This window comes from Lissotriton helveticus, chromosome 1_1, assembly GCF_964261635.1.
Source record: "Lissotriton helveticus chromosome 1_1, aLisHel1.1, whole genome shotgun sequence".
Classification (NCBI taxonomy): Eukaryota; Metazoa; Chordata; class Amphibia; order Caudata; family Salamandridae; genus Lissotriton; species Lissotriton helveticus.
The window spans coordinates 1715172862-1715199471 of NC_136057.1; the positions used below are offsets into that span (position 1 = coordinate 1715172862).

Here is a 26610-nt window from a genome sequence, read left to right on the forward strand (position 1 = left end):
TATTCTGATATCGTTCTGATACAGTAAAGACTCAAATGTTCAGCAAACCGAAAAGCAAAAACATTAAAAAATACTACGTTTACGTTTGTATGGCTCAATTTTTAAACATTGTTTAATTAAATGGCTTATGCGGGAAATATTGTTTGGCCGTAGCAAAAGTAATATTTTCCGGGCTGTGGTATTTCACAGTAGCTGTTGAACTCAGTATAAAAACGCATAAATTAAAGTATCACAGCGTTTCGCTCTGTGCAGGAGTCCTTTCACGATGTCCATGAAAGCCAGTTTCTATTGCCCTGCGGAGGAGTAGAGGAAGCCAACATTTCTCCATGGCTACTAACCGGAAGTGCACGCGGATTGGGCAAAAGTGAGTTTTCAAACCTAGGAGGCAGGCGCGCAGCTTCGTGTTTGAGTTCGTTTACTTACTTACGGAAGAAAGGGGTTTACAGCAGGACGAGCGCGCGGGGCCGGATGTAAGAACAGGGAGCGAGCCGGCCGCAGAAACGGAGACCTGACCCTGTGCTCCCGGGGTGGGGGGTGAGTTGTGTGTGAAGCCGCGGAAGATTGTACTACTGTAGTCCGAGTGGTTGATGTTGGGTTTTTGAATGAAACTGTGTTGTGGGGAGCTGCGGGAGGAGGGGCGATATGACATTCACAGATTCGAATTAGAGCAGCTGCAAAAATACTTGCTTGGCGTGAGAATTGCCTAGAAGGTTGATCTGAAATACTGTATGAAGAACTCCTGTGTAGCACTTGAAGGAGGGGAGGGGCATTGCTGAAAACTGGAGGATACTCGGTGTGGAGGTGCACGTGAGGATGTGGAGAAACTGAAGAACGGGTGATCAATGGAGGGGATCTGGAAGAAGGCGTGAGGTACATACGTACCTACATTCTATGGCTAAAGGATGTAGGATATTTTTTCAAATTCTAAACCCTGTCATTATCATATAATGCTGACGTAGCTGTTAATGACATCATTGACGCTACGATGCTGTCATCGGAAATCAAATTACACGCGTAGGGATATGGTCCGATGGAAAGAATCAAGAGATTTGTGACCCAAGTGCCGTTTTATTCTCTACAACTCTTCCATTTTTGTTTGTTTTTCTCTCCCCGCCCCTGTGCCTTATTAGTTTTTCTCCCTCCTTTCATCATTCTCTCTTTCCTCGCTCTTTTCCCTGCCCTGCTCCCCAGTTTTCTCTACAACCACACCAGTCTTGCCATCTGCTCCTAGGGGTTGTTTACCCACTTCCTCTTACAATTGTCCTCCTCTTAGTTCGTCTCGATCTTATTTTCTCCCTCCCTTGGCCCTTCTTCCTCATTCTCTGTTATCTCCTATTCAGTGTGCCCTATAGTCTGCTCTCGGAGAGTTTCAATCCTTTTTATCCATCTGACCCGGTTTACTTATGTCCTCGATCTTCTCTATTCTCTCTAGCCCTCTCTGAGGGTTTTCTATCCCTCCTCAGATTCTTCCGCCTTTTTGACACCTCTCCTTTCCAGCTCCCCTTTTTTTTTTTTTTTTTTCTTTCTTTCTTCTGCTTCCAGACTCCCCTTTTTTGGCTTTATCTCCTCACCACATCATCCAGGCTCCCCTTTTTGTATTTATTTAATTCCTTCCGTTGGTACTTCCTTATCATCCCTTCATCCTGTTCTGTTTTCCTGTGATGTAAACCGCGAGTGCCCCAATCTTCTTCTATTCATCACTGCGCCCCTTCCTTAACTTGTCAGCCACTTCAGAATCAGGAATCCTGCTGAGAAAAGGGGTGGTCTTCTGTGCGAGGGCTACCCATTTCCCATTCCCTGCAGCAACGCCCTAATCGCTCATAGAGCAGGTGTTATTACAATTCTGTGATGAACTGGCAGATCAGCAGGAGGCGGTTTAATGTATCGATTAGAATCGAAACTAATAGGCCGGCTAAAAGGCAGTGCCTACCACCCAAAACGAGTAGGTTGGAAGGTATGGATGTAGAGAGGGCGGGTAGCTTGGGATCTGCATGATGAATGATCAAACATCTGTAGTAGGGATCAACTTTTTTTAGGTTGAGGATTGAGGAATATTAAAAAGCTAGCAGTTTCAAATGAGGGGCGTTTATGCACTTGAGCAGCGTGTCTTTGGTTTGTCTTTTGCTTTTGATTTGCTCATTCACTTTGTGAGTGAAGAGAACACTTAGTTTTTATTGGACTTACTGAAAATAAAATTCAACAACAATGGTATGAAAACTGCTTTTGCAGCCCCAAAGAACCTTCTTCAATTGGCAGTAATGGTCTTCTGGTATCCCACAAAAAAGTTAGTTAAAAAAAGAAATAAAACTGTGCAACCTAGACATGCATTAGCTATGGGAATAAGAGAGACCTTTTTTCAGGTGGAAGTAGATCATTGATTCACTGTTGGCTAAGTAAGAGATCTCTAGCACTGAAGTTGATGGAGAGTTCCATCAGTGTATTTTATTTTAGTTCGTCAAATTAATAACACATGGAGGAGACCATTTACATTAGTGGATCTAAGAACGTGTAGATCTATTCTCATATCTAGGCTATTGGCCATTTCCTAATTGAGAGTTATATCTAGGTGTACACTATGGGCCTCATTACAATGTCTGGCTGAGCTTCCTGTGCCTGACATCGTCTCTGTCAGGGGACAGACCAACACCTGATTGGCGGTCCCCACTGACTAATTAGGATGCTATCCGAACACTGTTCGGTCGCCTTCCTGTACTTTACAATGGGAGCATGTATTCCGGGCGTAATGCATGCTCCCATTGTAAAATAGGAGGTGCAGTTCATCCCTGCACCCCATGGCAGGCTCGTCAAGGTGCCTGCCACGAGGTATAGGGGTCAACAGAAGAGCACCATAGGTGCCCCCTCTGCCTCCAGCCGGAGGCCGTGCACCTAAGAGGGCCCTGCTGGGACCCCCCCTAAGCTAAGTTCCGACAGCCTTTCCATGTTGGAAACACTGGCACGAAAAGGCTGCCGAAACCAGATATCGCAATCCGGGGGGGGGGGGCAAAAAGAGCCGCCCTTGGGATTACTGGCCGCATTCCGACTGGCGGAAGGGCTCTCCAAGCTCGTCGGAAGCCAGTCGGAATGACTGTTCGCAATCTTTTCCGACCGCCTCCATCGTAATGAGGCGGTCGGAAAGGAATCCGACCGGCATATTATGATGCAGTCGGAAAGGCTCCAACCAACGGTCAGACCTGTTTCCAACTGCATCATAATCAGTCCCTATGTCTCCACCCCATCAAATGAGGGGTGGTGTATCTTACAACACATTTTATGAGTATAACGTTACTGTTAGTAACCTTTCGGGTGTTTTGTGGAGATCATTGCAGTGGTTGGCCATGTGTGGTGCTTGGCATTCTGCAAGACTGGGATGTAGTACCTTGTAGCCTGTATTACCACCATTAGGTCTGCAGTAAATGTAATGTATTTCAGTCCTTCATATTCCCTTAACCCCACCCATTTTGAAGTAAATATTTGTGATTCAAACATTCCAACCGATCACCATTGTAGTGTCTAAATCTTTTCATTTAATCCATCACCATCCAGTGAATGGTGATGGATTAAACCCAGATCAGTTGACTGGGGGTGAGTGTTTGATTTGCTCAAACGCTCCGTCCATCATCCCCTTTTGTATCGCTTTGTTCGCCCTAAGTGTGGCAGAGTATGCTCAGACGTGAGTCCCTTGCTCACTTGGCCACTGGATTCAAGATAGCCTGGCTGATGAGGATTATGAATCCGAAACCGGTCCCAGGATGCTTGTTTCCGGTCCATGGAAGACATGGCTTGGCAGTTCGGGCTGGACTGTTCCCATGAGGCACAGGGTCAGACTGATTTGCATATAGCCATGTCTGAAATGGGGTGGCTGAGTCTGCTAAAGAATGGTGATGGATTAAACCCAGATCAGTTGACTGGGGGTGAGTGTTTGATTTGCTCAAACGCTCCGTCCATCATCCCCTTTTGTATCGCCATGTCAGGAACAAGCCCTAATGATGGTAAACTACTTATGGCTAGGGTATATCAGTCAGTTGAGAACATAAATGTCTGGCAACCAACACTACGGTCCAAATGATCTTATGGATTAAAGTGGGACCATGTACGTTGACCCCTGAGAGTATTAAGTGTTTGTTTAACACCAACTGTTAGATTTTGGTGTTTTATCTTAAAGGACACAAACATTTTCTAGCATCGTACTGCTTGTTATGTAGACTTAACCTTGGTACACAAGCCCCCAATTTTGCATGGTTATGTAGGAGCTGGGCACTTAGTCTACTCTATACGGATATATTTTTATCTGATACACCACAGGATAGGTATGCCTTTTGGGACAAGTATTGGTGTGCCACTAGGTCTGGCTTACAAATGAAAATGCTTTTCTGGTCATTGATGTCCAAATCCTTTTGTACTGTTCATTTTTGTACTCTTTACATCCATTGCAAGAATACATCAATCTCAGTTTCCCACAGGAGGTAACAAACACCCTTGCCTTCTACAGTAATCTGAGATTCCATGTAAAAGTACAGAGTAGTAACAATCAAGCCTCAAATGGATTGGTGTTAACATGCTTTTCACAATACATTAGTCAGGCATTTAGTCATGATCATTTGCTTGCCACCAGGGCCAGACTGGCCATAGCGGGCACCAGACATTTCCTCGGTGGGCAGCCAGGGTTGGGACCGGTTTTGGCCCCCTGGGACCCATTTTGTTATAGGGCCTTTCTTGCAGCATTGCTGCAATATCTGCCGCTGTAACGAAATCGGCAGAAACCGGCGCTGGTAAACCCGGGGGGCGGGGGGGGGGCTGGCCAAGCACTTAGCCAGGGCGGGTTTTGGGTCCCAGTCCGGCCCTACTTGCCACCATATCAAACTTAGTCCGGTTGTATTGAGTTAATGCTATGCTACTCGCCAAAATTTGCAATACAAGCACTCTTAGTGGGAGCACTCCTCCTCTTCAGACCTATAAAATATTTTATTTGAACCCACAAGTGGGTGGTGGATAAGCCCTTATCTTAGTAGCACCTTGAAGGCTCTTTTTTGGTTTACATAAGGTCTGGCTAGCTGCGCTATCAATACCTTAAAATACATGTAGATTAGTGTAACCCTTGGCATCCAATACTGCTCTCAAACACACAATTGCACTCTGAAGTCTAAAGAGCATGATGGGATGGGAGGGTGGCTTAGACTGGAAAACAGCACACTTTCTCGTGATCAGCATCCTCCCTCTGTGCTGTTGTCAGAAAAAAGCAAGCACCATAAATCATTAGAAATTAAAATGCTTGCAGTTCAGTTATAGTTCTGCAATAGATTTAAGGTGGTTATGATTTTAAAATTCATTCAGAATAAATTATGTGATTTGTGGTCTTCCTAAGACTGGTTGAACAGGTATGCAGGCTGATATGGATTTTTAACAGTCTCTCAGGGTAACCCCACTATGTTAAACACCCAGAGGCATGTGCTTACCCGAGAGCAGTTGTTGACTCTTATGCCATGTGCACAGCAGTTCATAACTGCTGCAGGCACTGGGTGCAGCTGGCCTTGTGGCTCTGCTTGATATAATGGTGCCAGGTCTAGACTCTGTATGCATTCCTGGCAACAGTATTGGAGCCTTCTAGCATTATAGTGGCCCTACCTCATTGTAATGAGCATTACAGGAAACAGTCTGTCAAAATAGTGGCTCCTGTGACACACATTGTGGGTGTCCCTAACATAACCGCAGCTCTCCATTCTCGCCTTTGGGATCTTACAAGTATTTAGTTATGCAGCACAATATCCTTGGTGCAACATCAACTGTTGCATGGCTAAGCACTTATAAGGTTCCAAAGGCGAGACCTATTGGCTATGCCAATGCCTGTTTACATTACTGATGGCAACCTTTGTTTGTGGCACTAAGGTGGTCTTCTGTTGGCGATATGAAGGCCACTAATGTACTGTGAGGGTGGCACACAGGGAAAAGTATTACCCTATTGTAAAGGTTCTAGGTGCTGGGTTTCAACGTTTCCTGTTATATAAGTAATGCATAAGTTGTCTGTGTGCTACGATACTAGAACCGTTCTGGACGCAAGCAGTCTGTAACTGATATAATAGCCTGAAGTGTCCGCTGATAGGCTGTTTTTAAAACCAAAGTACTCCTACCGGCTCCTTTCACCTCGCGGTGTGTGTCTGTCAGAGTGGACCCGCTTACTCCGATGTCAACGGTCCTAGTTTCTCCTCGCTCCTCACCCATAAAAGTGACACGTGGCGTGGACGCTCTAAAGTCAAGCCTGTTTGTGCCGGTCCTCGCACTGATCACGCACAGCGTCAGCCATGCTACCCGTTTGAAGAAAGCTGGAGTCAGGAGGTACTATTCTTCCATGGAACCGCTGCGTGAGATTGGGGCCGCGGGGGTAGGAGAGGCCGGTTCAAGCTAGAAGAGAGTGCAGGGCTTGAATCTGACATTGCAAGAAGAGATAGCCTTAGATGTGGATTGCTTAACGTCCGATCCCTGCCCAAGCACCACTTGGTAACTCAACTGTTAATAGAAATGTATGAACTAGATGTGGTGTTCATGACCAAAACGTGGACACACCCTGGATCAGAGTTGGAACAGGGATTGCCTTGCCCACCTGCATATAAAGCCTTCCATACGCCACCACCCAGTGGCAGAGAAGGCAGCGTGGGGGTCATTTTCAAAGAAATTTGTGACTTCGCTCCTTTTGATTTTGATAACCTAGAGGGCATTGAACTTCTGAGATTCCTCATAAAGGAAGTACTGACTGGTATAGTACGCTATAGACCTGGAACAGCCAGTCCAATTACAGCAGGGGCTAATTGAAGTCCTAAGCAATCTGGCATTGACCCACTCCAGACTGCTTGTTGTGGGGGATTTTAATTTGTGGCCTAACAGGATTCTGGATTCAGGATATCATAATCTTATTCAATCCTGTGGAAATTTAAATTTACAACAATGGGTTACTGAGCATACACTTAAGAGGGGACACATACTGGACCTAGTGTTCTCTGATGAACCGACAATGGGAACAGTAGACGTCTTACTGGTGTGTTGGTTGGACCATCATCTGATCGTTTTTCAGCTATGTAACCCCAGGATGAATAAACCGACCTTTAAGAAAGTCAGGAACTTTCAAAGCAGGGACTGGAAGGGTCTCTTCAAATAGGCAATGGTATCTTCAATATTTCTGTTTCACGAGCGTTGTGATGTAAATAAGCATGTGGAAGAAAATTATGTAACACAAACACTAGGCTGGACCAAGTTGACCCGGTTAAGTCGTAAAAAATTGGTTTAAAGAAAAATTGAGAAACTTGAAACTGGGCTGTAAGCAAGTGGAAAGGAAATGGCGTAGGGAATACGCAGACGAAGAACAAATGTCCTGGAGGATGGCAATAGCGGAGTATAAAAAACAAATATCTTGTAGCAAAAATAGTGTTTTTTGCAGATACTATTCTGAAGGCACCAAACATTACTCAGTGTTTTTAGGATAGTAGATGATCTGATCAATCCAGATTGCTCAAAGTATGAGATTGTGCCCAGCCAGGGATTATGTGATAGTCTAGCGACCTTTTTTTAAGGACCAGATTAGCAACATTATTGATAGACTTAAATTGGGCAATACGCCCAAGGAATCGCCAGTCTATAAGACTGGCAGGGGTGGGTACATCTTATTCCTTAGATCACTTTCCCAAACTTTCTGTGGAAGAATTCAATAAAGTGGCCATGGGGGGGGGAGGGGGGTCTCTTCAGGATTCTCCACCTGGACCTGCTTCCACATAAAATCTGGAAGGAGCTGGCCCCCGAACTCTTCCCAGTACTTCGGCAAATTTGCTATCAATTGTTGACTAGTTGATCTGTGCCAACTTGCTGGCAACAGGCGTTGGTGAAGCCCATCCTGAAAAAAGCATCACTTGACCCGGCTTTTCCAAAAAGCTACAGACCTATTTCCCTTCTACCATACCCAGTTAAAATCTTGGAACGATTAGTCAGTGAAGCACTTTCCCAGTTTTTAGAAACCAACAACATTCGGGACATGGTGCAATTTGGATTTTGCCTGGGCCATGGAACGGAGACCATCCTGGTGACCATCGAGGACAATCTATATATGCGTGCAGACAGGGGACAGTCCGCTATACTGATTCTTCTTGACCTGTCTGCCGCTTTCGATACGGTAAACCATGAGGTTCTTCTGTCCAGACTTGATGAGGTGGGGGTTGTGGGCACTGCCTTAAAGTGGTTTCCATCATATCGATCTAATTGACAACAGGCAGTAGCTCTCCCCCTTTTCGCTCCAAGTTTTCTAACACTCTGCATGGTGTCCCGCAAGGATTTGCGATTAGTCCCATATTTTACAATATCTATATAAGCCCTTTACTTGCTGTTATAAGGGCTCATAACCTTATTCTCGTGAACTACGCAGATGAAACTCCGTTTATCTTGTCTCTAGAGGGTGAGCAATCAGTATCCCTAGAAGACTTCCATGCCTGTCTGCAGTACACAGCACTTTGGCTTGGAGAGAATTCTCTTTACTTTAATGCTGACAAGACAGAGGTCCTACATTGTGCAGTAGGTAGAATTTCCCCCTACACTCCCGTTTGATTTCTGGCCTACTTCCACTGCTACCCCACTGGTTCCCAGTAACATGGTACGTAACTTGGGGAGTCATGTTGATAATAAACTGACACTTGAAAATCATGTTAACAAAACAGCTGGGAGCTACTTTACCTTGATTAGAGCATTTCGGAAAATGTTCCAGACTTTCTCAAAACAGGCTAGAACACTGATAGTTAGAAGCACTATCCTCAGTAGATTGGACTATTGTAATGCCCTGCTGCTGGAATCACTATTGTATTTGATCGAGAGATTAGAGAATTCAGACCATGGTGGCCAAGCTGGCATTGATGATCACGCCGCTCTTCCGCCTCTCAGGTACTCTGAGTTGCACCGGCTCTCAGTCTTGCAGAGGATACAATTTAAGGCATTGTGTATAGTGTTCAAAGCCTTGCATGGCTTCGGACCCAAATCCCTGCAGGACAAATTCGCATGGTATGGACACCCCTCCCCCTGAATGCTTTGTTCCTCTTCGGCTAATCTGGTGAAGGTGGCCAGAGTCAGGAAAATTATATTAGGAGGTAGGGCTTTTAGTACTGCAGCCTCACGCCTCTGGAGCAAACTTCCACCTCATATTAGACAAATGGATGATCTACTGCAGTTCATAAAAAGGATAAAGGCATGGCTTTATCCTCAAGTATGCCCTCTGACATCTTGTTAATCTTTTCCTTTGGTAACGGCATTCCATTTGTATCTACGCTTAGGTAGACATTCGTTTCACAGCGCCAGGATACCCGTAGGGTGTTAGTTGCGCTTTATTACTGTTGATGATGATAATGATGATGATGAGTGTTCTAGTATTTACACTATTTATCCAACAACAGATACACTGTAAACTGCAAATGTATTGAAAAATAATAAAAACAAAAGTTAAATAAAAAAAGAATGAAGGCCACTAATGTAATCGTGTCTGATATGCTGTTACACCAGTAATAACCGTAGCTTGTGATTCGAGCAGCGACTGCCAATGTAACAGTACTGTTCCATATAGAGCTGTTTAATACAGGTATACAGATTGTTTCTAAGCACTCCTGAAGTCCAATGTTTGTCAGAGAACAGGCACAAAGGGATGATGGGCGACTTGGCCAGGATCACACAGTTTGAACATGTGATTAATAAAAGTGGTATGTGTCAGAAGTCTAAGGGGAGGTGTGAAGGAGCACTTATCGGGCTACGTATTGGGAGAAGAGATGAGGTAAAAACATAGCGGTTTTCCCACACGTTATACACATGTTTAATTGAAAGCGCTTCCATGTTTTTAGGTAATAGGAAACTACAGATAAACAGTGTCAAAGTGCAGTAAGACGTGAGCAATAAAGAATTTGCTAACCCCCACGAAAATGGTTAGAAAAAGAATTTTTAAGAAAAGCACAAACAAAGAAATTCTTCTGCTTGTGCAGGTATTTTATTTAAACCTGTTTCAATTTTTTATCAAATTTGTGTTTTCATGGAAGAGAAAGGTACTTATGAACCACATTTATACATATTTACAACAATTAACCAACAAACATATATACAAATATAAACAAGTTATTACACAATCTTCTTTTACAAAAGCTACGTATTCACAAATATTAATTCTTTGTGAAGTATTTCTCACTTGTGATTACCAAAAAATGAAAACAAAAATGAAAATCACTTAAAGAAAGGGAACAGGAATTCATTTCTGATCACATTACTAATTGTTTTTGATCTTCCCCTTGTAAGAATCGGGTTGCTTTTTCTTGTTTTCATTTTTTGGTAATCACAAGTGAGAAATACTTCACAAAGAATTAATATTTGTGAATACGTAGCTTTTGTAAAAGAAGATTGTGTAATAACTTGTTTATATTTGTATATGTTTGTTGGTTAATTGTTGTAAATATGTATAAATGTGGTACATAAGTACCTTTCTCTTCCATGAAAACACAAATTTGATAAAAAATTGAAACAGGTTTAAATAAAATACCTGCACAAGCAGAAGAATTTCTTTGTGCTTTTCTTAAAAATTCTTTTTCTAACCATTTTCGTGGGGGTTAGCAAATTCTTTATTGCTCACATTTAACTGGTCCAGCTTCCCCTGCATCCCAGGACCACACTCCCTTTTTTCACAAAGTGCAGTAAGACGGCACTGCAGTTTCCTGATGCCACATGCAGGAATTTCTCCATAGAACAAATTTGAAATGGGGTACAAGGAAAGGTTTGGGAAGGAGCAGCAATGAAGGGCAGTATATAGGGTCAGTCCTGAAGGGGGAGAATGTTTATCTCTGGCTACCTCATGCCAGGCACTTGCAGCCCATGCGCAACTGACTAGTTGCTGGACATGGAGCCTGCAGTGTTTACAAAACAAGTCCTAGCGCTATTTAGAAGTCCACCCCACAGCTCTTGCCTGGACTCTGCAGTGATAGATACCAGATGCCCCTACAAGGGCACCACTGGGTGCAGAGCATGACCAGGAGATCACATTGAATGTACCTCGCAAGCGTCCGATGCAAGTCCTCATCAGGGCAGCAGTGCCACCTCCTCCACATGGCTCCACTCCGGTTGCATTGGCACAAGTTGATCTATTGCAGCTCCCTTCCCAGCATGCACTGCCCTGGAGCACTACAGTAAGCTGGCTGCTGCCACTGCCTCCCATTGTAGCCTGCCAGCAGCCAATAGCAGCTGACCACGTGCTCTGACATCACCTGCCAACTGGGTGCTGGGGATCCGTGTTCGAGCCTTGGCTCAACATTTTGTAAATGTGGGCAAATCACTTATCCCCTGCGCTATATCAATGTAAACATTTAAATGAAAAAAAGCAATCCTGTAGGGGTGGTGGAGGTGGGCAAGCAGTGTTGTGTGAGGGGGTGGGTGGTGGCACAGGGAGAGTCATTGAAAACAGGGCAAATAAAGCTGTGAAAGCTAAGTAAACAGAACACGTTCAGCAGAGGCAGGCCAACGAAATAAGTGCTCTAGAAGCTCTCTATAAAGCATCACGAGCTTCAAGGCATGTAACAAGTAGACCTCATGGGAGGATACAAAAGTCCTAAAGGAGGGACTATTAAATGTATCCACTAAACGACATTTCCAAAGGACTGAAAGAGGAACCAATTGAAAAGAAGGGAGGTCCTCCAAGCCCATATTCATAGTAAAACACTTCAAAGAGGCCGTGAAAGCGCTGCCTAGGCGAGACCTAAAAATCAGTAAAAACGGAAAACGGTGAGCCCTAATTATGTTGCACTTTAACTGTTCCTGCTGTCCAGTCCCATATAGCAGTCTGTCTGGTTCTAGGGTGCTCTACTATACTCAACGCGACCTCAACTGTGTCTGTCTCTAGCAGACTCTGTGTCCCTCTTTCCCTCCAGTGTGTCAAGTTCATGCTCTGGAGTCTCTGTTTAAGGGGCACTTGATCTAAAAAATAAAAACCTAGACCCTATTCTCTTATAAGATGCAGAGTGTATTTACAGGAACTATTTTTGATAATAGTGATATTGTACAAGATACTAGACGCCAACCGTTTTCGCAGAGCATAACAATATTGTGTATAGACTGGGAAATGGTAGCATACAAAAAAAGCAAAAGTCTGTACTTTACTGTCCCATGAGATCTTAGTATCCTGGAGTATATTTTCCCCATGCGTTTTTGGTGTTGGTGGGAAATGTGTATGTATGTATGTTCCTCCACGATCCTCCTGCTTTATTTATCCAAGACAGCAGCATAGCACGTTTCAACGGGGAAACCCCGGTCTTGATCACATGACATGCCCTAGACCATATGTGTTTAAATACTGTTGAGGTTAGACAAATACTCCTCCCACTACTTCAATAAAAAGTGACAACATTCTATTGGGAACCATAGATTCAAGGCTTATTGTACCATGTGGCCAGCAAAATTATAGTTGGAAAATAAAACCACAAAATAGGGTTACTATAATACCACATAATAAATATATTACCTTCTTTAATCTCTATTTAGAGTCGCTTACCGAAGTACTATGCACTGCTAACATCTCCTACCATATGTACGCAGACGACACGCAAATATACATCAAAATTTCATCACTTGAGGGGATCCTCTCACTGAATGAGGCCCTGAAACTGACCGTCCAATGGCTCGCCTCTAACCAACTCAACGCAAAGAAAACCACATTTCTCCTATTTACCCCTACAAAAGCCAACCCAGAGATTCAGATGTGGATCAAGGCTATTACAGCCTTAAATTGACCACTGACTATCATGGACTCTGCCAAATCTCTGTGAATAATCCTCGACTGCAACCTGAACATGCAGGACCAGATTAACTCGATGGCTAAATCAGCCAGGTTCCACTTTGGCTACCTATGGAAGCTGAAACCCTTCATAGATTCCCCTGACCTAAAAATTGCAGTCCAAGCACAAGTCATCACTAGGCTGGAATATGGCTGCTCTCCCCTCTCGGGTTTACCCAAGATCTCCCTCGCACCTTTAAAAGCCTGCCTCAACGCGGCCGCCAGACTACTTACCGGCACTAGGAAATTTCGACCACAACTCTCCACATCTGAAAGCATTGAACTGGCTCCCCTTAGAGGCCAGAATACAGCTGAAACTGGCTTGCATTGCACACAAAGCTCTATACGCGAACTCCCCTGCTTCTCTTGCTCAAACTAGTGTTATCCGGAGGAAGCCGAAACTCCCGTTCCGCCAGTGACCGCTTGCTCCAACCTACCCGTTTTCAAAAGAAAAAAACTACAATCCAGCTTTCTCGGGGGCCGCACCAAGAATTTGGAACTCTCTCCCACCCGCCATCAGAAAAATACCTTCTCTGGCACGCTTCAAAAAGCAGGCTAAAACTTTCCTCTTGGGAAAATTCCTATCCTAATCTCTACCTTTAACCACCACTGAGAACCTGATTATGCCAAGACCATCGCCTGGTCCTCAGATCACCTACTCGCCCCACCAAGAAACATTGGGGTTCTATACTGTTTAACTGCATCTGTAGCCAGACCTACGTGTCCCTTTTCCCCCTATGTACCCAGCTCCCCTGCCCCTTCCTATCGTTTCGTGTACTTCTGTATGTCTATGCCTTTTTGTTCACACCTGTAAACTGTATTTTTTGTAAAGCGCTCTGATACCCTCACGGGTCAAGTTTGCACTCTATAAACACTAAAATCGCTAAATTTTATAAATATACACAATTATAAATAATTAATCAATTCATAAAACATCAAGGGCAAGTGCCCACTTCAGTGCAATATAAGAAGCATGTACTGCAATAGATAATATCCCAAATAGTTAAAAATTACTAAAATGCAAGTAGTCTGGAGGAAAGAAAAACCATACCACAGTAAAAAATAAGTAAGATAAAAATTCAAAAATAAATGAATACATGGAGGATCCAGTTATTACATCATACTGGATATGTAAAACATATGTTGCCAGACGCCAATAAACAAAGTTCATAGTGCCATAAGTACAGTGCAAGTTAATGTGCAAAATATAATTATTCGGAAAACGTTATTCACAATCTTAACCAAATTCAGATATAGCAAGAAAAAACTAGTGCAACATAACGCAAATTTCATAAATGGAAAGGACCACAAAACGTTCCTCATATGTCAGTTAAGCCAACCAGACTACAGGTGTTTTAAGCCGCCCCCCCCCCCCCCCCCCCCCCTGCCAAACGATTAGTACCCAATCCCTACACCTCACATCCACCGACTTAAAACCAGTAAAACTAGGAGCCTAGTAAAACCAGTTAAAAAATCCGATAAGTAAGGCATAAAAGGAAATGAATAAAAATAATCAGGCTTAAAGACACTTAAAATACACGGAGTATTCATAGAGCAGCAAATAGAAATAACTCCTATATTATATGGCTCATGAAATAAAATAGAGCAATAAGAAAAATGGGACAAGCCTACCCCATGAACTGATCAATGCAGAAAAAGGACCTAAGGGGAAAAAGTTTCCTCAAAAAAAATCCTATAGAAAATTGTAAAGATCCTCCCCAGTATTCAGGCCATTGGGAATCTTGGTATCCAAAAGTAAGATATATTGACTCTCCAGCTGTCGCAGTTTTCTTTCCTTGTCTCCACCTCTTTTAGACCATGGAACTGCGTCAATTACAAAGTATTTCAGGTCGTTTAAATTGTTCTGGTGAACTAATTTAAAATGGCGTGCCACGGGGTAGCTGGGGTCTGAGTTTACAATGGCCTGGAGATGTTGCAAAATCCTATTGAAAACCTGGAGCTTGCTGCTCCCAGCATATTTTAACTGACATGTGCACTGTAAAACATAAACGCCATGATCTGTTTTACAGGTAAACATCCCCTTGATATTACACATTTCTGCGAGAAGGCGTTCGGATATTCTAGGGTATTCTCCCCAAATTTGGAGGCCCTGCAGGAACCTTTTATAAAAGCCAGATCTGTTAGGGAGCCAATTAGACAATTTTATAACTTCAGGACTCGTGTTCACCAGAGCATCCCTCATAGAGGGAGCCCTTCTAAAGGTAATATTAGGTGACTCACTAAGTAGAGGTGCTAAAGTAATATCAGTTTTCAATATAGGCCAGTTGAACTTGAGGATATTTCTAACCTTCTTTTCATGACAGCTGTAAGTGGTAATCAGTTTCATTGCTGCAGATTGTTTGGATTCTTAAAAACGCCCCATAGGGGATGCTTTTAATGAGGTGATGAGTATGGGCACTAGAGTCATGTAAAACCGACTTACCAGCTGTTTTTTTCCTGTGCCTTTTAGTGTGAATCTCATTATTAATAATATAGACTTCTACGTCCAAAAACTTGACTCTCTCATTATTAATCGTAGCAGTAAATTTCAGATGAAGTGTAATGATATTTATGTCCTCAACAAATTTCATAGCCGTTTCCCTAGACCCAAATTATAAAAACATCTAAAACGCCACATATGGATGATACCTGTTTCAACATCACTAGTGGGGGTGTGACCCATAACATGCTTCTCCCACCAGCCTACATGTAAACGTGCATAGCTGGGGGAAAAACATGCCCCCATAGCCACACCCCACAGTTGTTGAAAAACCTCATTGTTGAATAGGAAAAAAGTATTGCTCCGGCACATCTGAATCATTTTAACTAACATTTTGTTATGTTGATGAAATTTAATGTCTCTATCTGATAAAAACTGTTGGATAGCATGTAATCCATCTTGATGAATGATAGAGGTATAGAGTGAGCAGATGTCCATCACAATGAAATAACACTCAGAATTACAAGAAACCTCCTTTAGTTTCGTCAGGAAATGGCCAGTATCTCTAATGTAAGAAGGAAGAGCTTCCACATATTCACGAATAAAAAAGTTAACACATTGGTTCCAAAAGCCCATTTTGAGCGGAAATGATCGGCCGCCCAGGAACAGGAGATACACATTGATTAACTTTCGGAAGGAAATAAAGGGTAGGGGTGATGGGATGATCTCTTTTCAAGAATAAAAATTCCTTTTTACTAATCAAACCCTCCCTTTTCCATTGTGCCAACTGTTTATGGACCAGTTCCTTTACTTTGAATAATTCATTGTATGAAGCTCTTCTATAGCAAGTTGGGTCATTCAGATGACTCATTGCTTCTTTAATGTACAACTCCCTAGGCCAAAGGATTACATTTCCCTTATCTGCTTTAACAATATTACCATGATCATTGATTTTGCGGATCAGATTAGAATATTGCTTCTCTGTATAACTTCTCCGCTTTAGATCAGAAGAAATGGACAGATTCTTATATATATATATATATATATATATATATATATATATATATATATATATATATATATATATATATATATATATATATATATATATATATATATATATATATATATACACACACATACGCGTCAGGCGAATATAATTACCCGGATGATGGCGAGAAATGCTAAAGACCGTCGAGGGAACGTGCTGTAGAGTGCACCCTGGAAAGCTGAGGCAATTGGATTATAAAAATTTGACACGGGGGCCTTCCCGTGCAGGATGCACCGGCTCAGACAAGCGAGCGGCCAAGGCAGAGGAACCTTTCCAATCTGTCAGCACAGCGCGTTGCATGTTAAATGACTCGCTTTCACGAATCGGATCCTGCTAAGGAAAATGACACTATCTCCAAATATCTGCATTAGCTGAAAAAAAATTTTTTTGCGCAAAGGGCTACTAAGACCAGCATGCAGTGTGGATCAATCAAGAAATTAAGCTGGTCCCACATATGGTAATCAGCAAATGAGCATGCGTGATAGAAGCGCAATTCAGCCAATGCAGGAGAACGCCTCTGAGGAAGTGGTACTTGGGCCACAGAAACGCGTCAGGCGAATATAATTACCCGGATGATGGCGAGAAATGCTAAAGACCGTCGAGGGAACGTGCTGTAGAGTGCACCCTGGAAAGCTGAGGCAATTGGATTATAAACATATATATACATATAATAGTGAACTCGTACCTGCGACCATACGTCAAGTTCGTCTATCCCTGAGGAAGAAGGCATGGACCTTTGAAACGCGTCGGAAAGTATAAAGACGAACCCTCGGCCTTTTGAATTCTCCAGAGGCTTTCACATGGACCTGTGAGCTATCAAGCACGCTGCTGCCAATAAACGCCTGTTTGAGAAACCCCCGCGAGTGTGGTGTGTTCAGTAACACGAGAGCTGTAATATATATATATATATATATATATATAATAGTAGAGCAAATTGCGCAAGCGCTTCGGGAGGGCTCACCGCTTCATCCGACCCTCCGGTCTGTATTTGGCTCCTCTGCAATGTTCACAGATTCCCCTGAGTTAAAATTGGGTCCGACGCGTTTCGGGGCCACAAACGCCCCTTCCTCATGGACTGTGCGCAGTTCAACACCATGTTCTCTTCACGCTAGTCAAACGCGTCTTAGTTTGAGCAGCTGGCGTCGTCCTCCCTGAGTGGGTGGAGTTTGGCAAATACAGACCGGAGGGTCGGATGAAGCGGTGAGCACTCCCGAAGCGCTTGCGCAATTTGCTCTACTATTTTCAAGCGGCCAGCCTTGGTCGCGGAAGGAGCTCCACTCTGATGGCGGAACTTGTATCTTGTCCTAAGAGACTGAGGCGAAAACACACGCACTCGCCTGTCAGCGCAACATCCATTTGAATAATAACGTGATGCCCGCAGCTTCCCTACCATCCTACTTAAGGATCTTAATGACAGTAATGAAAGTGCAGACACGCCAACCTACTCAAGGTTACTATTTTGTTTCACTTCACAGGACTACGTTGACCAGAAGTCCCGGTGTTGCCAAACTCCACCCACTCAGGGAGGACGACGCCAGCTGCTCAAACTAAGACACGTTTGACTAGCGTGAAGAGAACATGGTGTTGAACTGTGCACAGTCCATGAGGAAGGGGCGTTTGTGGCCCCGAAACGCGTCTGACCCAATTTTAACTTAGGGGAATCTGTGAACATTGCAGAGGAGCCAAATACAGACCGGAGGGTCGGATGAAGCGGTGAGCCCTCCCGAAGCGCTTGCGCAATTTGCTCTAATATATATATATATATATATATATATATATATATATATATATATATATATTTTCTCCATCCACCTGTGGCAACCAGACCATATCCACCAAGCGGGATCAGTGCAAGCACACAGGCGTAGGACTCATATGGCCTTGGAATCAGACTCTGGAAAGACTCGCAGACCTCAAATTCCACAATAGTTTATTGCAGCAGCACGTGTCACCCACTCTGGGGCTTCGTCACAGCTTGATTACAACTGCACTGTGCCCCATCTTTACAGAAAGGGAAAGTCGCATGACTTCATAGACATAGTAAACATCAAAGTAAATGCGAGCAAGTGGGGTGCCAATCATAGCACCAAATTACATTTCATGTCGCAACTTCACATCTGATATTTGTGGATTTCACAAATTAAATGAGATTGAATTACAATATTGCGTTACTTATTTTAGGCGTTACAAATTGGTATAAATTGCAAGAAAGGCAATAAAAAGCAAAGTGTTGGTGTAGCAGATGCAGAGTGTACATAATGCCCCAACATAAGATTATTGCATAGATAAGCTAAAAAAAATGGCAGTACATCATATTCATCTTGTTAATTCCCATAAAGGCTGGGGAGGACATGTCAGTTGAGGTGCAAGCCAAGTGGCTTTTTTTGTTGATGAAACCCGGTTGTTGTATCCGTGTGTTCTCTATAGTCTCAAACGTATTAGTATAGCAGATATTGTGTGTGATATATATATATATATATATATCACACACTTGCTGTTTGGGTCCACAGGTTACACTTTTAGCAGAATCTTGTGTATGTGTTCTGTTTAAGAAAAGTATAGAATGTGGTGTCATTTGTGGGAAATACAAATGAGCAAGCCTAGAACACCTGCTTTAGAAACAAAAAAGAGCGCATCCTTCCCTAATTGATTTAAAAAGCTGTTACCAAAGCAATGCAATGAGTAGTGCTCTCTCACATTTAACTCCTACCTGCCAAGCTTTAGTCTGCAAGCGTGTCTCACCTAACTGCCCAAGGCACTTGCTGTGCTTTGTGAGAAAGGGCAGTGTAACGAGCTGATTGCACAAAATTGGGTTCTTCAGAGATTTCAGACCTTGTCAACTAGAAGGAACATGGTGCTCCGCAGAGAGACTGCTGTTTTCAACACGAGACTCTGTAGACCTTTGTGAATTCTGAAATCAGATGACATTCCTGTTTCCTTCTCCAAGGAAAGTTCTCAAGATGTTCACTAAAACTGTACACTTTTTAACTGTCCGCTGCACGTTTCAGGGAGATGGCGATGACGACCATGATGAATCTGCGCAATCTGTTTGAGCAGCTGATCCGCCAGGTGGACGTGTTGAATGAGGGCATCGAACCCCGTAAGTGGTTTTTTTTTTTTTTTTGGGTGGTGATTGTCTGTTCATTAGCTGTGTTGAAAGGTTTGGTACTCTGTATGTTTTTGATGGGGCTAGTTAGTCAAAAGAACATTGAAAAGAACTCTATTGCAAACAGAAGAGCACAAATGAGTACTGTCCTAATTTCAGTTTCATGTAAATATGTACATCTCACGCCTGAATGCACAAGTGAGCTACAAGTGTAATTAGTGTACGTGTACACCTGTCTCCTGTCTTCTGTGATGACTTATCAGGTGCAATGCATCGATGACTTAATGGTACTCTTGAACTGTGTTGCCCACCTTTCCATCACTGCTTTTGGGACCATCTGTGGTGCTCTTGTCAAGCGTTTGGTCAAAGTCTTATCTTCTAAAGAAATTTAAGAAAATACCTGTGAAGAACGCATGCAGTGGGAATTATAAATATAGTCGGCGTGAACATTTTGCATTGGAGTGGTGTTCTGAGACTTTATTTTTTATTTTTTTATGTTTCTTTTTATTGTTATGAAAAAAAATAAAAACATATCAGGTACAATACAGTCACAGTAGCAAGATGGGCAATTCCAAATATCATGATACATAGAAAAGGACACACACGCTACGAATCAGTTAAAATTATATCACTTAATACAGTGCACGACCGAATCAAAGCGCTACAGACCACCGGGACCCGCCCACTCAGTAAGTCAGGATAATCGAGCATGTAATGCCCCAGTACATACTAGTCGGAGCTGAATAGACATATGAAACTACAAGAGGGATTACGTAGACCCCGGCGCTAAGAACCAGTACGACATGCAGCAGTTTTAATGGTAGATACACCCCAGGCGTCACAGCCCTCAGTCCCCGCCCACCGACAGATCAGGATAATAAAGCTTGTATTGCACCCATATACGCAAAATGACCAGGATAAATTACGAACATCGAAACATAATCAGGAAAAACGCAGGATAATTGACCATACTAAGAACTAAAAATAAACCACCCATACGCGTATTGCCCCGAAAAACGAGAAATACGATCAGGATAAACAAAAATATACTCGCCCTGGCCTAAAATAAACTACACTAAACATAAACCCCATCCCTGCACCCCTGCATTAGCTTTCGCCCGTCACCAACTAGCAGCGTGCCTGTGGCCCCAAAACAAAACTAACTATTCTAAAAGAAGAAAATGGAGGGGGGCCTTGGTACGGGCTCTCGTCACCCGCCCCTCCCCCCACAGTCCAGTGTCCCCTCGTCAAACAAATCTAATCATCAATCATTATAATACACAGACGAAGGGGAATTATAATTCGCCTGCCTCTCCTCTCGCATATTGCACATAAAAGAATGAGATCCCACACCACCGAGTCACAAAGTACAAGAGATTTCGCTTACAGCTCAGCCTTGGCCTGACCGATCAGGAGCATGAACACTTCCCTTCCCATCCACAGCAATGTCAGGATAGTCCAAGTACAGAACTGGTATGTTTAGGTCCATCGGAGATGGCAAAGCATGTCTGCCCCCGTGCTCTTCACAGTTCCACTGTACCGACAGGAAGTCCAGAAGTTCCAGTCGAGGGATTGAAACCGGCTCCGGGAGCAAAGAGAGTCACATTCAAACACCCAAAGCCAGGGAATTCGCTGTCCTTGGATTCCCACGCCTCTCGTTCCACAGAATCCCCGACGTCTGGTAGTGAATCCATAGCGAACCCAAGGACCTCCATGTCGCCTCGCAAATCAACGGGGACCGCACTTTGTAATCCACTCCCGGGCGCGATACTCTCCAGTGTAACATCTAGGGCTTGCATTTGCATGCTCACGGAGGAGTGAAGACTCACAATAGCCGCCAGTACAGCTCTCAGCGTTGGTCTCGTATCACCACACTCAGTATGCACAGTCATCTTCACTGCCACAGCCCCCTCAGACAGGATATTTGGCTCCGACACACTCACTTGGGCCTCTGAAGTCACTGTGGTGAAGCGGGATAGGGTAGCACTCGAGGACGCCATGTCATGTATTACATCCATTCACATGAAGCAGCTCCCAAAGGCAAGATCTTCCAACCACCCCTATTGAACGACCGAACTCAGGAATGACAGGGACATCACAGGTCATCTCCGGTAAACCCTTGTTCTGTTCGGTCAAAGTTCCAGTGAACCTCCGTACCTTCCAGTGACTGAATCAATGGGAAAAATCACTGTGGGATAGTCGGGGTAATAGTGCCCCGCTGCGTTGTTGCTGCTATTATTTATTTGAGGTCTACCATTGGAATCGGGAAATCTCAGCTCACTTCCGAACCGATCGGGACTTCTCGATCTCTCGTGGCCGATGTTGTTCAACTCGCCCCTGGCCTTTCAATTACTCAAGGCCCCGGTTCCAACTCCGGTACAGGCCGCAAACTTTACGTCGGTCTTTCTCCGTCGTCAGAGCTGGTAGATCACCCGGGATCACACGGTCGGGCATCCCTTCGTCTCATCTATGCAAGGACACTGCATAGGCGCAGGATATGTGGCAGGATCTTGTGGGAGGAGAAGGAGGTCGACGGAGCCGGGAGCCTAGGCGGCCATCTTGGTCGCCAGCTTGGCTCCTCCCCTGAGACTTTATTCTTGATAGGATTTTTTTGCAGGCGTGTTGCATTTGCATGGTCTCCTGGTACAAGTAATCCATTATTTTTGCCAAATACACTTCCTGGCTGATTTGAACAGGTTGCTCTTATAGTAATCACTGTATTTCAAGTATCTGGCCGTGAATGTAGATGTTTATTGTATGGTCTGGTCCACCCTACAGAGTTCTCCCGTCTATGTTGTGTAACTCATTGAGGCTCTGATCTGACACAATTCTATGTGTTCTTTGTTTTTTTTTGTTCCGCTGCAACTGTATTTGTAAAAGGTTTTTAAAATATCTCCGGTTCTTTAGGCCATAATTTGATATTGACTTGCAGTATAATATTCATTAGATGTGTAACTGGCTGGTTCATGCTAATGAATTGCCATGCCTGTTGAATGCCAGTGGCTCTGTGTGTTGGTCTGTAAGCCAGGAGATAGACAAAGGCACACACAGGTCCCTCCCTTCATTTTTCATTTTCATGTACACTAAAATGGGCCCCTCCTGTTATCGCCCTACGAGGATCTTTCCAGTACAGTTTAGCAGAGATGTCCGCTACTGTGGAAAACCTTTTGGGTATGTTTTAAGGGTTTTCACTTGGCACTGCTGTCGTGCAGCTGATGTGGAATTTCTTACTAGAAAAAACAATCCTTACAGGTTGGAATGATCCCAATGTTTTTTGGTTTAGAGGGAGCTGTAGTATGTCTTGAACAACACCGTTAGTTTGGTAAGAGGTTGTGCAAATGGTAATTCAGCCAAAGTCATCGAAGTAGGCGAGTGGTAAGTGCACATGTTCAGTCAGCTCAGGGTTCTTTATGGTTCCAGATCGAGAGAAAAAACACATACAATTTTCTTGCACTCCATCTTTCAGTGTCTACGACTGGGGTTGTAGGTTCGCAGTTTATAGTGTGCTCCAGCATCAACCCGGTTACACCTATCAAATAAGGTGGCTCTGTATATATGGAAGAAAAGGGTTGGAGCCAGGTAGGTGGCATGTACAGGGCTGGAAAAGAGGTTGCTTGCTTTTTAGAAAATATATTTTTCAGTCTCAAATCTGTTGCAACAGTCTGTGTCAGATTGACTGCTCCCTTTACTGTTTTTGTTGACCTATTTCGGATCACTGAATTTTCACCCTTTCTCTGCTCCAGAGTTTATCCAGCTGGCCAAGACATTTGATGAATTCCGAAAGAAATGGCAAAAGACTGAGCAAGAGCTAGGCAGGGCCAAGGAGGCCCTGATGAAGACTGAGACGGAGCGCAGTGCCTTGGAGGTGAAACTGAAACATGCTCGTAATCAGGTGGATGTGGAGATCAAGCGGAGGCAGCGTGCTGAGGCAGACTGTGAGCGACTGGTGAGTACAGCCATGAAGACAAATCTCCTACCTCCTTAAGACATACTTATCTGATGAGGGGGGAAAGTTGTCTATTTTAAAAATGACTTTACTCTTTGAACAATCTTGTTGTTCCTGTACACATTTTCTAGGCTCATGAGCCCAAGGATTCTTCTCTGAAGCTCTCCTCTTTTGGATCATGTGATGTCTAGCCGTCCCTAATTATTTTTGTTTATCGCAGGAGCGCCAGATCCAACTGATTCGGGAGCTGCTGATGTGTGATGCCTCTGGTTCCATTCAGCTCAGCGAGCAGCAGAAGAATGCCCTGGCGTTCCTAAATAATAACCGCACTCGCTCATCGGGCGGTGCAAAAAGGTGTGCATGTATTTATTTTTGTGTGAGAGCACAGCGAATCACTAGTTCAGATTCACAGAAGGAAAAGGATGTGACCTAACGGCAAGTGTTTCCGTACCAGATGTAAGCCTTGGCGTCGGCTCCAAATCCTGTGATTCTGGGCAAATAAGTAATCTCCCCTTACCTAAAAAATGAACGTGACCTTGTGTAATATAACTGGTGCTCGTCTAAATCGCTTTAATACCCATGAGTCGAGTTTGTGCTAAAAAAAATGTTTAAACACAATAAAATAGAAACTGATCAGTAATGCTTCAGTAGAATATGAAAGTCAATAGATTGTTGGAGGCTGATTGACAATTGCTAAGCATTGGCACATCCAACTAAAATCCATGTACTTGCTCTTGGATAATGCGCATTCTCAGCTGTCCATCACTGCCCTGGATTTAAAATAAACAATAGCTGGTTACCACTTGATTTGATGCTGCTGCTTGAAACTCTATTCTATCCTGTTTTTGCCAGCTGCTGTAAGCTGGCCTCCCTGCCCTGCAAATCCTTTTAGTATCCTGTATGTTTTTTTTGGTACCGTTTTATATAGCGCGAACTAGACCCGAACTGAATCGGGTATCAGAGCGCTTTACATAGCACAAGTTACGTTTTACATGAGAACACACGCTTTCATTTTTAGGCACGGGGAGATTAAGTGATTTGCCCAGAATCACAGGAGGTGTCGTTACCGAGACTCGAACCCAGATCCCCAGGTCCGAGGTCGAGCGCCTTAGCCGTTAGGCCAACTCCTCTCATCCACTTAAGGGTGCCTTATTTTGGGCGAGTCTAATCTGGGCGCAAAAGGATTTGCATTCACTCCAAGACATGCTCTGAATTTTGGTGTAGGTTAATCTGTAGCTTAAGTCCCAACAAATAAAGGACTTATCTTTACTTTCACCTTTTTTATTTGTCAAGCGGTTGTAATACAAAGCCTTTAAAACACTTTCACAGGCGTGGCGAAGCCTGCACAGTCTTTGAACTCTGGGGTAGAATCTGACACTTCTCTGTGTATATTTTTATGTTCATACCAAATGCAGAATTCAGGTTTCTCAGTTTGTCTTTATTGTGGCTCCATATGTAGTTGTCATTGCATTCTGCTTCACGATCCATTAACCGCATAGTTGTGTGATATTTGCCAGCCTGTCACTGCCTTTGGCTCCAAAAAGACGGTGCCATTCCCAAGCTGTAAAGCCAAATCATTTTTTCAGTTCCAAACTCAAAATGTTTCCATTTTAATACCTTGGTTGGTTTGCTGGGTATATGATGAGGGACGCCTATCGGTATTTTTTAGAATGCCCACTCTAGTGCATTTGGGAATTACTGCTATTTCGGAAGCGCTGGTGCAGGGGTTTTGACTAAAGTGTCTACAATAATTTAATGTTGATATACCAATTTACTGGGGCTTCTTTCTGACCAGAGTACTTGCAATTTGAATGTGCATTTTGTTAGCTTGTGTGACCTATTTTTATTAAAAACCGTAAACCTGTCCTTGTAGAATAATGATTTTCCGGTAGTGCTGTCTTTGAGTACAAAAGCTGCATATGCAGTGCTTAAATATCTTCAATGCAATCCGGTTCTTTTGATGGTTGATCAGTTTGTGCAAGCATGGTTAATGACCAGCTCCCCCATGCACCCACAATGCTGCCAACCATAGTCTGCAAAATGTTTTCCTTCAGGTTCAGTTTTAAACCCAAGTTGCCAGAAACCTGTGGATGTGGCTGAGATCAGACATCCACATATACATGTAGGTGTTAAAGCTATGAACACTCATCCACTTTTTATCTTCCACTGCTTTTAGGTTGTCGACTATTGATGAATCTGCCTCCATCCTCTCGGATATCAGTTTTGACAAGACTGACGATTCTGTGGTAAAGTGACCTTTATTTGCAGGTGGTGGAGTGGGCATGTTAGGACATCTCATTATTATGATGGCACAGGTGGAAGGTAGTTTTCAATTTGTACCAGATAACTAAGGGGTGTAGTAATAACGGCCACTACTGAGATCCGTGCCATGCCAACATGTTGTGAAGGGTAACCCTGGTGGTGTATGAGGATATTACGGTTGAGATGTTGTTCCTTCATAGCCTTTAGAGTCCTTTTGTGCCTTGGCAGAAGGTGCTAGGAAAGTGACTTGTGCTTATTGAGGCATCTGGTGCACGTGTGACCACAATTAGCTTATGAAAGTTAGCTGAGTCGATGGTCAAAAATCGCAGCTGCGACCTGAATATGATTGCCGCTGACACCGTGGAGGGGGGCATCATTTGTTTCTATTTAATCTCTAGGATCTTCCCCACTCTTTGCACAGTGTGTACTAATGTTGTCTTCTTGTGTTGTAGGACTGGGATTCGTCTTTGGTGAGGACTGTCCGGTTAAAGAAGCGGGAGAAGAGAGTATGTAATTACTTCATATAATGAATCGGTTTCTGGTATTTGTATGTTACTTTGTGGGCATTGCAGCGGGGGCAGCATGTTGGCTCAGCCTCAAGTACTCCATGGGCTTGTCTAAGGAAAGTTGATTGGTGTGGCGCTTGTGCAGTAAATGAAGACACTTCCAAAAAGTCATTCCTTTTTCTTTGCTTTTCTGTCTGTACAGCTGATAGATGTTTATTAGGGTGTTTTTACTCTGACCCCTTGTACTCTGCCATTACTCTAATTTGTATCCCTATCTTCAGCGTTCCTCCAGACTTCATACTGAGGGCCCCCCAGGACCTGTTAAGAAGAATCGCTCCATCGGAGCTTCGGCTGATCAGGTACAGACAATTCACTCGCTATATAATGTTTTAATTTGTATTTAAATAATTCACTAGGGCCCGTGAGGAAGCGGCTGATGCAAGGGTAGCTTTATAGCTCAAGTGTAGATGAGACCTGAT

At 43.6% G+C, this 26610-nt stretch overlaps 1 protein-coding gene across 5 annotated transcripts in view; it reads left to right on the plus strand.

Moving 5' to 3' along the window:
• Positions 1–251: 251 nt before the first annotated feature.
• Positions 252–26610, plus strand: part of RACGAP1 (Rac GTPase activating protein 1) — a 57160-nt gene continuing 30801 nt past the window's right edge. For 2 of the 5 annotated variants that reach the window (XM_078689129.1, XM_078689130.1), the window contains exons 1-7: positions 252–364; positions 19320–19411; positions 23161–23363; positions 23584–23717; positions 25540–25609; positions 26078–26131; positions 26413–26490. In XM_078689129.1, the coding sequence (XP_078545255.1) occupies positions 327–364; positions 19320–19411; positions 23161–23363; positions 23584–23717; positions 25540–25609; positions 26078–26131; positions 26413–26490 (669 nt within the window). In that variant the 5' untranslated portion in view covers positions 252–326. Of the gene's footprint in view, positions 535–18004; positions 18025–19319; positions 19412–23160; positions 23364–23583; positions 23718–25539; positions 25610–26077; positions 26132–26412; positions 26491–26610 lie in introns of those variants that run through there. The other 3 variants (XM_078689133.1, XM_078689134.1, XM_078689132.1) reach the window with 3 other exon arrangements.